We start from the raw sequence: 12,783 nt of genomic DNA on the forward strand, positions 1-12,783 counted from the left end.
TTTGCTTGCTTGTTGTGCCGCTTGTGTTCCACTGTAGTGCAAGAGAGTCCCTCCAAATGGCAAGCGTGCAATAACATTGGGGAAGCATAGCAGAACAACTAATAAAGCAGAATGATGTGCGGACAGTCCAGTCTAAATCTGCTACTAATGCACTATTATTATGGAATGATTGTTCGACGAGGTGCGCCTGGCGCCAACACTGTTATCTGTTCAGCGCCAGGTCAAGACTTTCTTCTTCTCCCAGGCATTTTAGCATGTGTTTTTAATTTGTTTTTTTTAATGTGTTTTTAAATTTGCGTATTTGTTTTTAATTGTTGTAAACCGCCCAGAGAGCTTCAGCTATGGGGCGGTATATAAACGTAATAAATAAATAAATATTATTGACATGTTGCAGAAAATGCCTGCAAATACGCAGTCTGGAGGGGCCCTTATACTGAGACCGACCATTGGTACATCTAGCTCAGTACTGTCTAAGTGGCAGTGGCTCTCCAGGGTTCCAGGCAATGGTCTTTGCCAGCCCTACTTGGAGACGGCAGGGATTGAACCTGGGACCTCCTGCATGTAAAGCAGATGTTTTGCCACTGAGGTACCATCCTTCCCCTAGGATGCATGACGTAAACAGGCAGCCACTGCACAAACAGAGTTTCACTACAACCATGAAGGAGGAAGCATGCTCATATCATTGTAGTCTAGGCTAAGGCATGAGCACTGGCTGAGCACCCAAGTGACACCACTGCCTCTTTTCTCTCATTTCCTCACAAACACTTAGTGTGCATCCAGGTCCAACAACTGTGGGCTCCCGCTGCTGACTGTTGCTTGCTCTCTCTGCAGCCACAGCCACACCATACATGTAAAGCATTCGTAGGCCACTTCCCCCAAAGAACCCTGGGAACTGTAGTTTGTTCGGGGTGCTGAGAATTGGAGCTCTGTGAGGGGTCTCAGTACCCTTAACAAACTACAGTTCCCAGAATTTCTTGGGGTAAGTCATGACCGTTAAAGTGGCATAAGAGTCCTTTCCATGCGTGGTGTGGATGTGATGTGTAGGATTTGGATTCAGCTGGGATTCTGAGCAGGCTGGGGCAGGGAGTTGGATGGGCTCCGGGGCAATTTCCCCCCACTGTTCACTCACTTTCCGTAGACTGTGAGGGAGTGGACCTCTGAGGGCACACAAGTGGGCTGGGTTGCTGAGCCCATGGTGTACAGGGCGTGCAGCGAACCATTGATAAAGCAGTGAGTGATGGAAAGATAAAGGGAAAACAAGCAAACCCCAGAATTCCTGCTGTGGCGATTGCTCATCCCTAGCTCCAGGAGTTTGGACAGCATCAGGTGTTGCACCAGCAACTGCTGCCTTCATATTAGCTGCAGTATCATCATGTTGCTGATTCATGTTGCCAGCATTATATCCTGTCAATAATAACTCACACTGACTTTGCAGTGCTACTGCTTAGCTAGTTATCATCTACCCTGTATATATTTAATGGATCCATGGGTTTGCTGTGCAAACATAGACTCTGCCGTCTGACATGGAATTCTGCTACTTTATTATTTTCATTTTTATTAATGAAAAAGGATGTTTCTGGCCCTCCTGGGCATGCAATAAAACATGGGAATGTTTCTTTGCCCTCCCACCTCCCTCATTCCCCTTATTCCCTGAGCTTGCCAAACAGTTCCTTGAAAACCACGTTCAGGGCAGCAGAATAAATTATCCAAAAATAAGAAAAAGTATGCGATTATATTTAATTTACATAATATATTTTCCATTTGCAGAATTTAAATTTATTTCGCTGCTGAATACACAGAATTGTTCATTAATTCCCATCTCAGAATGGAGTTTAGCATCCTGTTAACAATCTGTTCACATTTCTCATAGCAACAGGCTCATCCCTCGGGGACTTTCTTCCTTTGGAGGCTGCTGTTCTTATATAAGAAAAGATTATGTCTCTGAGAAGCTTTAATCACACCATAAAATAGCTATAATACCAGTGCAAAATTAGTAAACTGATTTGCACCAACACTTGAAGAAAGGATGCTATTTGGACCTAGAATTCCAATTCTAAGGTCTTTCACATCACCCTTCGCAGCACAGCTCTAGACTTTTCTGACCCTTTGTGATGTCACAGCAATTAAGTTCATGGTAGCCAATGGGACTACAACCCCAGCCAAGTTCCACTGTGACTGTGTACATTTAACTAATTAGGGATTACTGAAACTACCACAATGATAAGAACGTTATCTAGAGGGCCCATCTTCTACTTCTCTCTCTCTTTTTCACTCTCTCTCTCTCTATGTGTGATTCCCTTGACAAGCATCTATCAAGACAAGAGCCCTCCGCCTCCCCCCCCCCCCGCTTTCCCTCACTCTGCTAAGCACAAACAAATCCATTAGCCAAAAGGTGCCAGGCACTTACTTTTCGTAGTCATGCTTGCAATACAGCTGCCTGTTGCGACAGTAGCACGTGCCTGAGAGAGGCTGCAGGCAAGCAGCACACTTTACACAGCCTTCATGCCATGAGCGCTCATTCACCCTCAGCAGGAAGCGATCGGAGATTGGGGTATTGCAGCCAGCACAAACCTCCCGCATTTTGGACTCTGAGCCTAGATGGCAAGGAAGAACAAAAAAACAAAAAACAGAGTTGCAAAACGCAAAGGTCCTTTATATGAATGAAAACAGCTTACAAAGGAATAAGGAGGCCCACTAGGGTGTATGTCTAGGGTGAGAACTACTGAGATGCTCTGCTCGGTGAGACTCTTGCAACAGAATACTCTGGTGGATCATGCCCTAAGAACTTGTTGCTGAAAATCGTGAATGCTCTGCATGTAAGTTGGACAATTGTGTTTTTTTCACACTGTAGTTTGAGCTTTTCATATGAGTTTTACATGCACTTGGGTTCTGCAGAATTTTGAAGTACTTGTTTAACCCTATTTGTGCATTTGTGTTTAATTTTAACCTCCCTCATCCCAAAGCACTCAGCAGATAACAGAAAGTTAAAAATATTTTGTCCGTATAACATATGGTATAGTGTTGTCACTATAACAGGAAATATTCCATAGTCCTAAATGTAATGAAGAAAGTATCATTGGCTTCTCTTGGCCAAGCCATTAATCATCAGCTACAGTTCTCCTTATGGTAAAATGGGTATGATACCAGTTAACTTCACAGCATGTTCATTCTACAATCTATGGATTTTTGTTTATAATAGTGATCAGTCTACTTTTTCAAATCCAAATATCCCTGTTTTTTAAAGAAGTTCCCTCCCCTAATATACCCAAAACAAGCATCCCTACATACTTGAGAGTGTTAAAAAAAACCCTAATCCCAAGAATATAAACACAAATGAATCTTGAAGCTCAGAGAGGTTATTACAAATTCCCCACCATTCATTTCAACTCTGTTGCTAGCATAAGAGCCACTGCTACCCATCTTCTCACAGTTTCATCCATTTAGTCAATTTCCAGTCCTCCCTATGTGCAAAGACTTTGCACTAGTAATATTTCCACTCCTGATACTTTGGCTTAAGCAGGACAGGAGAGAGAACCTTTTTCAAACAGGAGAGAGAACTTTTTTTAAAAAAAAACTCTTGCATGACGTGATCAGGATTATCAGTGCATCCATCTATGGAAGCCCTTCAAAGGCTTCCTAGCAGGGACTGCAAAAGATAAGGAAGTGCAGGTGGGTAATAAACACCCCATCCGGTATAGTGGATTTGGCTTGGGGATGAGGCAGACAGGGAGTCTAGGCTTTTGCCAAGTGCATTTCATCCCTCCTCCTAGCATATGTGTTCAGATTGCTGGATTTTGTTAGGCACACGTCATTTGCTTTTGGCTTTCCTTGCCTGTGTATTATTCACTATGCATGTCCTAGTATTAATGTTGGGGAAGGGCTATGGTTCAGTGGTAGAGCATCTGCCTTGCATGCAGAAGGCCCCAGGTTGAATCTCCAGGTAGGACTGGGAATGCCTCCTGCCTGAAACCCTGGAGAGTCACTGCCGGTCAGTGTAGACAGCGCCGAGGTAGATGGACCAATGGTCTGACTCAGTATATGGCACATTCCTATGTTTAGACAGAAGCTGCATGATGGGTATTACTCTGGGTGTTAACAGAGAGCTGCTTTGCAGGATTGAAGTAGAAGGGCAAAGCAGGTGCACGAATGGACATGCACTCTAACTTTTGGCTGCTCCTTTCAACTAGGGAACTGGTGCATCTCCCTTTTAGGGAGTTTTATGGTCTCCAGTTGCATTTAAGGCTTTGGGGGAAGTGCAGGAATGCCAGGGCTGTCACCTGATTAAAGAAATCTTGGTCAGTTAGCAGAGCTTGGAAAAGCTACTTTTTTGAACTACAACTCCCATCAGCCCCAGCCAGCATGGCCACTTTTTTGAACTACAACTCTCATCAGCCCAATCCAGTGGCCATGCTGGCTGGGGCTGATGGGAGTTGTAGTTCAAAAAAGTAACTTTTCCAAGCTCTAATTGTATGAGTTTTAGTCAGCTCCTTGATTAATTCATTGGTTAAATTTCCTTACATTTTCATGTGTGTGAAAACAGTGGGTATTATTATTATTGTTGTTGTCATTATTATTAACCTGCCCTTTACCTAAAAGTCTGATGGCGGGTTATGACAATTTAAAAATACATCATTAAAAACAGTTAAAAATTAAAATCACGGTAGTCATATTCAGAGTAGTCTCACTGAAATCAACGGAGTTAAGTAACTCAAGCCGATTTATTTCAATGGGTGTAACTGAATATAACTATTATTAATCTCCTCCCCCCATCTCTGTAGCCTGTGCTGGTGTTGCACCAAGTATCTAGGTGGGCAAAGCTGGGTCAGATCAACTCCTCCCATCTCATCCACCCAGGTCTTGGGTGGCACCAAGAGTGGCACCCTCATCCATGATCAAATCATGGATGAGTGTGGTCTTACTGTGTACCAATCTGGTTTTAAACACTAGCAGACATAGGTCAGTGGGCACAGCAGGTAAGCAACCAGGAAAGCATCCATGGGAGGAGTAGGAGGGAGGAACAAGGCATAGATAGATACAGCCTAGGTGGCCAGCCAGCCAGCCAGCTAACTATAGTGAGTACAGTGTGCACAGTAGTGTTTCTATTCCTCTACGACTGCTTTTGTCCTTTCCCATCAAGTACTCAAGAAAAAGAAGGAAAAATAGCCACTACAATTGTGTGCATAGTGAGTGCTTTAAAAAAGTAGAGGGTAATTTAAGGAAGATTTATTTCAGATCACTGTTGAGCTCTCTCTTTAGTTTACCTTTAGCAATAAGTAACCAATCCTGCTCTACTCATCATAATAATCAGCCCGTTCCTGGAGTTGTCTGATCTGGCTATGGTGACACATGCCTTAGTTACATCCCGCTTAGACTACTGTAACACGCTCTACGTGGGGCTGCCTTTGAAGACTGTTCGGAAACTTCAGTTGGTGCAACGAGCTGCAGCCAGAATGTTAACTGGGGCTGGTTACAGGGACCATACAACTCCCCTGCTGCAACAGCTCCACTGGCTGCCAGTCTGTTTCCGGACACAATTCAAAGTGCTGGTTATGACCTATAAAGCCCTATACGGCTTAGGTCCAGGCTATTTGTCAGACCGTATCTCCCTATATGAACCTGCCCGGGCCCTGAGATCTTCAGGAGAGACCCTTCTCACGATCCCAACACCTTCACAAGTGTGACTGGTAGGGACACGAGATAGGGCCTTTTCGGTGGCTGCCCCTAGGCTCTGGAACTCCCTCCCTAGGGAGGCAAGAATGGCCTCCTCTGTGCAGTCTTTCCGCCGACAGCTAAAGACTTTTTTCTTCCGACAGGCCTTTGGAACTGAAGGTTTTAAGGGTAGTGACTGAAGAGGATGCTGTATGTTATTGTTTTACTTGTATGCTCCTAAACTGGGTGGCAGTATTTTAAGAGTAATTGGTTTTAACATCTTAATAGTTTAATCCTGTTTTAATGCTGATTTTATATGTTTATATGTTTTATATTTTTATAGGTTCTTAATGATATGTACTTATTTTTATCTGGAAGCCACCTTGAGTTCCAGTTTGGAAAAAGGGCAGGGTATAAATAAAGATAATAATATAATAATAACTGCAGAATAAACAAACTCTTACTTCTTCCTGCAGGCAAACAAACATGCTTCTTTATTTCTGGCTGGCTAGAGAACACAACTGAAATTGAAACTGAAAAGCAGAGCAAAGGAAATTCCAAGGGGTGGAGTCTAACTCTAGCCCATAATGCACAGTTCTAATATTTAACTCTTCAAGGGTCATGTTACTATACAAGCTGTTTTGTCAGGAACACTTAAATAACTATTGAGTGATTGCGATCATGAAAAAGCCACCCTCAGTCAGGGAAAGCCTTGAGTGAGCAGATTTTGGGGGGCTCTTCCAGATGAGGCTTTTGTTGTGCACTTGCCCTGCTTTATTCACATAATTGTTCAGAGGGTCCTATTCTTAAATTGCTCCTATTTTTAAACCCACCCATCATTCTTTAAATGGAGTCTGTCATTGTTTGTCATGCCACAAATTAAAAAAAAAATTCTCCCTCAAATATGGGGAGAAGTACAGCTCAGGGGTGCACCCTGGCTATAGGACTGGGCATATATAGTTCTCCAACTCTGCATTTCGTCCTCACAACAGCCCTGTGAAGTAGGTTAGGCTGGGAAACAGGGCCGGCACCAGGCATGCTCGGGTCCTTGGGTGCCAGCCTGCCCTGGGCCTGGGGACCCGCACGCATGCATGCATGCCCCACCTACCTACCGAGCGGCCGGGGTGGGGGGAAAGGGGTGAGCAAGTGGGGGCAGGCAAGCGAGCGAGTGGGGGGAGCGGGCAGGCAGGCGGGGAGGTGGGAGGGTGAGTGAGTGAGCAAGCAACCAGGCAGGGGCGAGTGAGTGAGTGTGCAGGAGGGGTGAGCAGGCAGGCAGGCGAGTGAGTGGGTGAGCGAGTGAGCAGGAGGGCGAGCAGGCGAGTCAGTGAGTGAGTGGGTGGGTGGGTGAGCAGGTGGGAGGGCAGGGGGTGAGCAGGCAGGCAAGTGAGTGAGTGAGCAAGCAAGGGACCATGTGGGGGACCCGTGAGCAAGCGAGCGAGCAGGCGTGGGCAGGCCAGAGAGCAGGCAGGCAGCTCCCTCCCTGCGATCTGCGGCAGGGTCCCTGCCGTGGATTGCAGAAGGGGAGCGCTACTCCCCCACCCTAACGAGGGGCTCTTCAGGTGCCCCTGTGGACCGCAAGGCCCTCAGCCAGGGCCCGACCTGGCTGTCCTTTGGCTCCAGCACTGGAAACAAGTGATTGGCCTGAGGCCACCCAGTGAGTTTCATTGGTGAGTGCAGATTTACACCTGCTCTCCCAGGTCCTAGTTTGACATTCTATCTGCTACACCACACAGACTCAACTCACTGGTCTGGCAAGGTTCTCTTCTTCAGATGACAATGGCCCCATCTGCACTATATATTTAAAGCAGTATTATACCACTTTAAACAGTCATGACTTCCCTCAAAGGATCCTGGGAGCTGCAGGTTGTTAAATGTGCTAAGAGTTGTTAGGAGACTCCTATTGCCGTCACAGAGCTACAGTTTTCAGATCTCCCTGGGAAGCAGGACTGATTGTTAAACCACTCTGTAAACTGTAGCTCTGTAAAGGGGAAGAGGGGTCCCCCCCAAACCCTCAGATCCTTAACAAACTATGGTTTCCAGAATTCTTTGGGAGAAGACATGATTGTTTAAAGTGATATAATACTGCTTTAAATGTATAGTGCAGATGGGGCCAAATTTGTGAACTATGAAAAGGAGAACAAATCGATTAAGGGAGTATATGATATACCTTATGATAGGATCTGATGTTGAACAGTTGAATTACAGCAAGCCAGTTACACATACATCACGGCATGGACAACAGTTTAACTTTGTGCTATACTGTTTCTGTCCTTGATTGATTGCACTATTTGTTTGTGTTTTAAAGATGTCTTATTGTTACTTTTATTTTGTATTTTAAGCCATCTCAAGGTGTTGTTGTTTTTTAAAAATGGAAAGGTGTGGTGGTAGAAATAAACATGTAAGAGAAACATGTGTAAAGAGGGAAGTCACATGTCATATACCATCCCACTTTGAAAATGCCTCACAGATGTAGAGAGAATCTTCCCTTTCTTGGAAAAGTCCCCAGATTGCACAAAGCCAGTCAGCAAACATACTGTCTCCCCTCCAAATGAAACCAGAGATCTGAGGTGTATTTGGAGTGAACTAAAAATGATAATAATACCAGGACCCCAAATGGCTCTCCTTTGTTCCTGGTTGATCTCTGAGCCCAATCAATGCATCTAGCTATTATTAGAAAGAAGTAAACAAAATGACTTGTGGTAAATTTAATTTTCTTGATAGGTGCCCCAGGAAATATAGGAATGGTAGACAAAGGCTCTCTAGCTGCACATACTGTAGGACACTGGGCCCAATGTCCTGTAGGACCCTGCAGAGTTGCGTAGTGGAACAGAGAGTATTGAACGAGCTTGTGTGTGTGTGTTTGAATCTTTGCTAAGATTCTACCTTCCCTGCAAATTAGTCAGGCAGAGACTTTAAGCTTTAAAATAAGAAATAACTATTCTGGAAGTACATGTTTGATAGGAAAGAGTCCTATATCTAGCTAACTAGCTAAGGTGGAGCAGCAAGCACTGAGCCCAGTGCTCGCCCTCATGCTGGAGGAGAGAGACAAAGGAAAGATGTCTGCTCTCCTCTTGAGAGAAAGAAGAAGACTGGGAAGGAGGGAAGGAACTGGGATCAACATCTTTTGCATATCAGTCTAGCAGGAAGGGAGAGACAGCAGGAGATAAAAGGGATAGGTATAGCCTAGCAACCAAGAGGTCTCCTCTCTAGCTACCCTTTTTAACCCCATGCAGCCTCAACCCACAAGTTGGAGTTGAACCTCATACATTCGAACACATACACCATACATTTAAAACACATCAACAGTACATTTTATCCCCTCTCCCCAAGAATTCTGGGAAACTGTAGTCTACCTCTCAAAGAGCTACAGTTCCCAGTACCCTTGACAAACTGCACTTCCCAGGATTCTTGGGATGTGCTTTTGATGTGTTTTAAATGTATGGTGTATGTGTTCGAATGTATGAGGTTCAACTCCAACTTGCAATCTCTGTCTCTCTTGTTAGGTGTTTAAAAATTCATTAGATAGTTTTCTTACCAAATGAAGAACAGCTCAGCCCTTCATATTGTGGCTGCTGCTGTCTTTAGAGGAACATGTACAATTTGGATTTGCTCATGAATGATGATGATGATGATTTTATTGCAGTGTGTTTGTTTAGCTCCACAATGGCATTTTAAGGTACAGACACCTCTTGGATCAAAACCAAGGAAAATGAAAGCCCATGCATGGAAACGCCAGTGGGCTGAGGGCCCTTTGAGCTGCAAACCTATGTGTGTTTACCTGGGAGTAAACCCCATTGGGATGTGCTTCTGAACAAACATGGTTAGGATTGTAGCGTGAATAGGAAAAACCCTAAAGCCACTCTAGAACTGGAGCTAGAGTAGAAATGATTCTCTCATCTCATGGAGAACAAAATTTCCTTGAGAATCAAGCATAGTATGGCAGGTATAGCCTCTAAAGCCAACACAGTATGTTTTCTGCTCCTGTATGTTCAAAATACCATGTTAGGGTTTTGTTTGTTTGTAGGGCTGATTTATAGAATGATGCAAACCAGGCCCTGGAGATTTGTTTCTCCCGATTTAAAAGTAGGCTTTAAATTATATGGCAAAGTAACCAAGCGAGCCAGTTGCCAAGGTTTATGGTATATGACAGAGGCCTGTGTCAACAAAATGCCGCTTTTTACCCAGCACCAGCCACATGAGCTGGGTGACAGCTTCAGGGATGAATTATTGGGCTAAGAGTCACACCTCAAGGATTATTGGGCAACAGGCCTCATTGCCCAGGAATAAATGGATTTTTATTTTTAAAGAAAGGTAATCAAGGCACAGGGAGGTTTGTTTGCCTTAACACTTCATTTCTCTTGCAGTCCCCCCCCCTTTCAAAAAAGGTGGGGGTCATAGTGGTATTTAACAAACAGGAAAGGAATCCAACTTTGGGGCCTGCTGCCATCAAAGCAACCAACATTTATTTATTTGTTTCGTTTATTTAGTAATATTGGCCCACACAGGAAACCTGCCAACTCCTCAAGTGTTGAAGCAGCATGAAAAATGTCATCATTCCTTATACTATGGTTTCATCCACTCCAATTTATAGCACTCTTATACCACTTTAAGAGTCATGGCTTCCCCCAAAGGTTCCTGGGAAGTATAGGGTTGCGACTATGAATCATGAAGCTATATAGGCCTGGTGGAAAGACAATGACAGGCACTTTCCCAGGTGCAGTGTATGTGGAATGTCCTTTTAACTCAGGAAGCAAAACGTCTTGGGCCAGCCCTGCCATCCATTCCATCAGTGCTAGAATTTGGGGGAGAATGGTGACGGGCTTACGTGTGTGGAACTCATATCACAAGCTCCAGCCCTTTGCTCCCACAAGACGCAGTAATGGCCACCAGCTTGGATGGCTTTAAAAGAAGATTAGACAAATTCATGGAGGACAGGGCTATCGGTGGCTACTAGCCACGATGGCTGTGCTCTGCCACCCTAGTCAGAAGCAGTATGTTTCTGAAAACCAGTTGCCGGAAGCCTCAGGAGGGGAGAGTGTTCTTGCGCTCAGGTCCTGCTTGTGGGCTTCCCCCAGGCACCTGGTTGGCCACTGTGAGAACAGGGTGCTGGACTAGATGGGCCACTGGCCTGATCCAGCAGGCTCTTCTTATGTCCTTATGTTCCCCTCCTCTAATCTTATCCAAACCCTTCTAAAGATGGTAGCCAAAGGGGCCAACCTGTTCTTCCAGCAGGATCACTATCACCACAAGCCCTCCCAACGGTGTGCCACAGCTACTTATTCTTTTATATGGTCCTATTTTGACAATGCATACTGCCGAAGTGTCACTTATTATAGCCATATGCATTTACCCAGAATTCTCCTTGCTTAACACTCCCCAAGCCATCCATGAGCTGGTTGATATATACAGGTCTGTTACAGAGATGGAATTTAGTGAAGACATTTACAACTGCACACATTCAACATTTATCAAATTCCATTCATTCAAAATTATTGAAGAGATAAAAATTAAAACATAGGCAAGTAGTCTATAATTAAGAGCTGGATTTTGGTGGTAAACCTGGATTTGTGGCCAAAATGCACACTTTGAGACTCAAGAGCTTTTAGTTTTTTTCTCACAAAATTTATAATCTGGAATTTAAAAAATTATGCTTTATATACTTAATAAATATGAACAAGAGAAGAAAGCACAATAATTTTCAAGGGGAAATGTTTTTATTAATATTTGGAGTGGTAAATATGTATATCTGAAAAATAGTAATGGGATTTTAATACGTTCTTAAATAGTAAATGCAGATTGCTGTCATTTGAATGTACTATACATTTTTTTAAGCTGGGAAAAACCCTCACCATGTTAAAAAGAAAGAAGATTCCAACTTCAGATAAAAACCTTGTGTACGTTTTATCTAGAGTTGCAAATTTAACAGTACAATCCATGCATCTCTACTCAGAAGTACGCTTCATTAATGGGGCTTACTCCCAAGTAAGTGACTATAGGATTGCAGCCTTAGGCTGCATAAACACAGAGATATGCATGTTTTGTTATAAGGAGGACACACTTGGTGTAGTGGGATTTGATGAAATTATGAAAAATGCTTAAGGATTAACATTGTCAGAATTTATCCCACGACTATTGAGTTTCTTTGAACAGGATTTTAGATAGATTTATCAAATAAAATGGCATTACCATGTGAATTTCTTTCAGCATATTTAATGACAGTCTAGTGGCAATCGTATTGCTGTGGGTCAGGTGGAGTTATATTTCTCCTGAGAAGCAGCACCTTTCAAAATCCCCTCTTCTATGTAGGTGCTAAAGGTATGGGAGCCCTGTCTTCCTTTGCATTATAACACTCCCACACACATTTCTAGATTTCTGATTTCTCCACAAACACCAATTTCATAAAATAATCCAGTTTGTGGTGAATCAAGGGGTTCAGATTCCAGCATATCTATCAATGGTTATATTAAAAGGGCCAGCCTTTGCAGTTCCTCCAGGCTCACTTTGGCAGGTGTTGTTGTATACCTCTCTTCCTTGATTGGCAGATATAAAACACACAATCAGGGCAAATGGGTCGGTCTCGGTAATATAATATTTGGGAACAAGGCCTTTTATTCTAATTGTGGCATGCCTTTCCGCCCACACCTTCCGCCTGCACATGCCTATAATCATAGTGAAATTAAAAGTCATAAAGAAATGGAACTGGTTTGAGCTCTGTGAAAACAATCCTCTCTTGTGCAGCATTATTCCAGTTTATTTAACGGCAAAATGCGGAGGTTTGCTGCGTTAGTGGAAACTCTCTGGCATAATTGTCCCAGAGATGCCATTTCAAAGGTCTCTGTACTCCCTTCCATTTATTATTTGCTTCCAGTTTGTTTATTTGAAAGTTACTGAGAGGGATGTATTTTTCCCCAGACTTCATCAGTGCTTGCATAGGCAATTTAGGCCACAATGCCATGCACACAGCTGAACTTACTTCAGAGTAAAGATGCATAGACTCAGGTTGCATAGTTGCCCTCTGCCTTATAGTTTTTAGATTAGAGTGACCACATGAAAAAGTCAGGATTCCTGTTCCTTTAGAATGGAGGATAAGAAAGGATGCAGAAATTGCATTTTTCTATACAACTCTTAAACTTT

The 12,783-nt window shown here is 43.6% G+C and overlaps 1 protein-coding gene across 6 annotated transcripts in view; it reads right to left on the reverse strand.

Moving 5' to 3' along the window:
* The window catches only part of LOC133379368 (LIM homeobox transcription factor 1-alpha-like), a 132,911-nt gene that overhangs the window by 85,636 nt on the left and 34,492 nt on the right, over positions 1–12,783 (reverse strand). For 5 of the 6 annotated variants that reach the window (XM_061614494.1, XM_061614492.1, XM_061614493.1 and 2 more), the window contains exon 3: positions 2,408–2,594. In XM_061614494.1, the coding sequence (XP_061470478.1) occupies positions 2,408–2,594 (187 nt within the window). Of the gene's footprint in view, positions 1–2,407; positions 2,595–6,113; positions 6,166–12,783 lie in introns of those variants that run through there. The other variant, XM_061614495.1, reaches the window with a different exon arrangement.

Source organism: Rhineura floridana, chromosome 3 (assembly GCF_030035675.1).
Source record: "Rhineura floridana isolate rRhiFlo1 chromosome 3, rRhiFlo1.hap2, whole genome shotgun sequence".
Classification (NCBI taxonomy): Eukaryota; Metazoa; Chordata; class Lepidosauria; order Squamata; family Rhineuridae; genus Rhineura; species Rhineura floridana.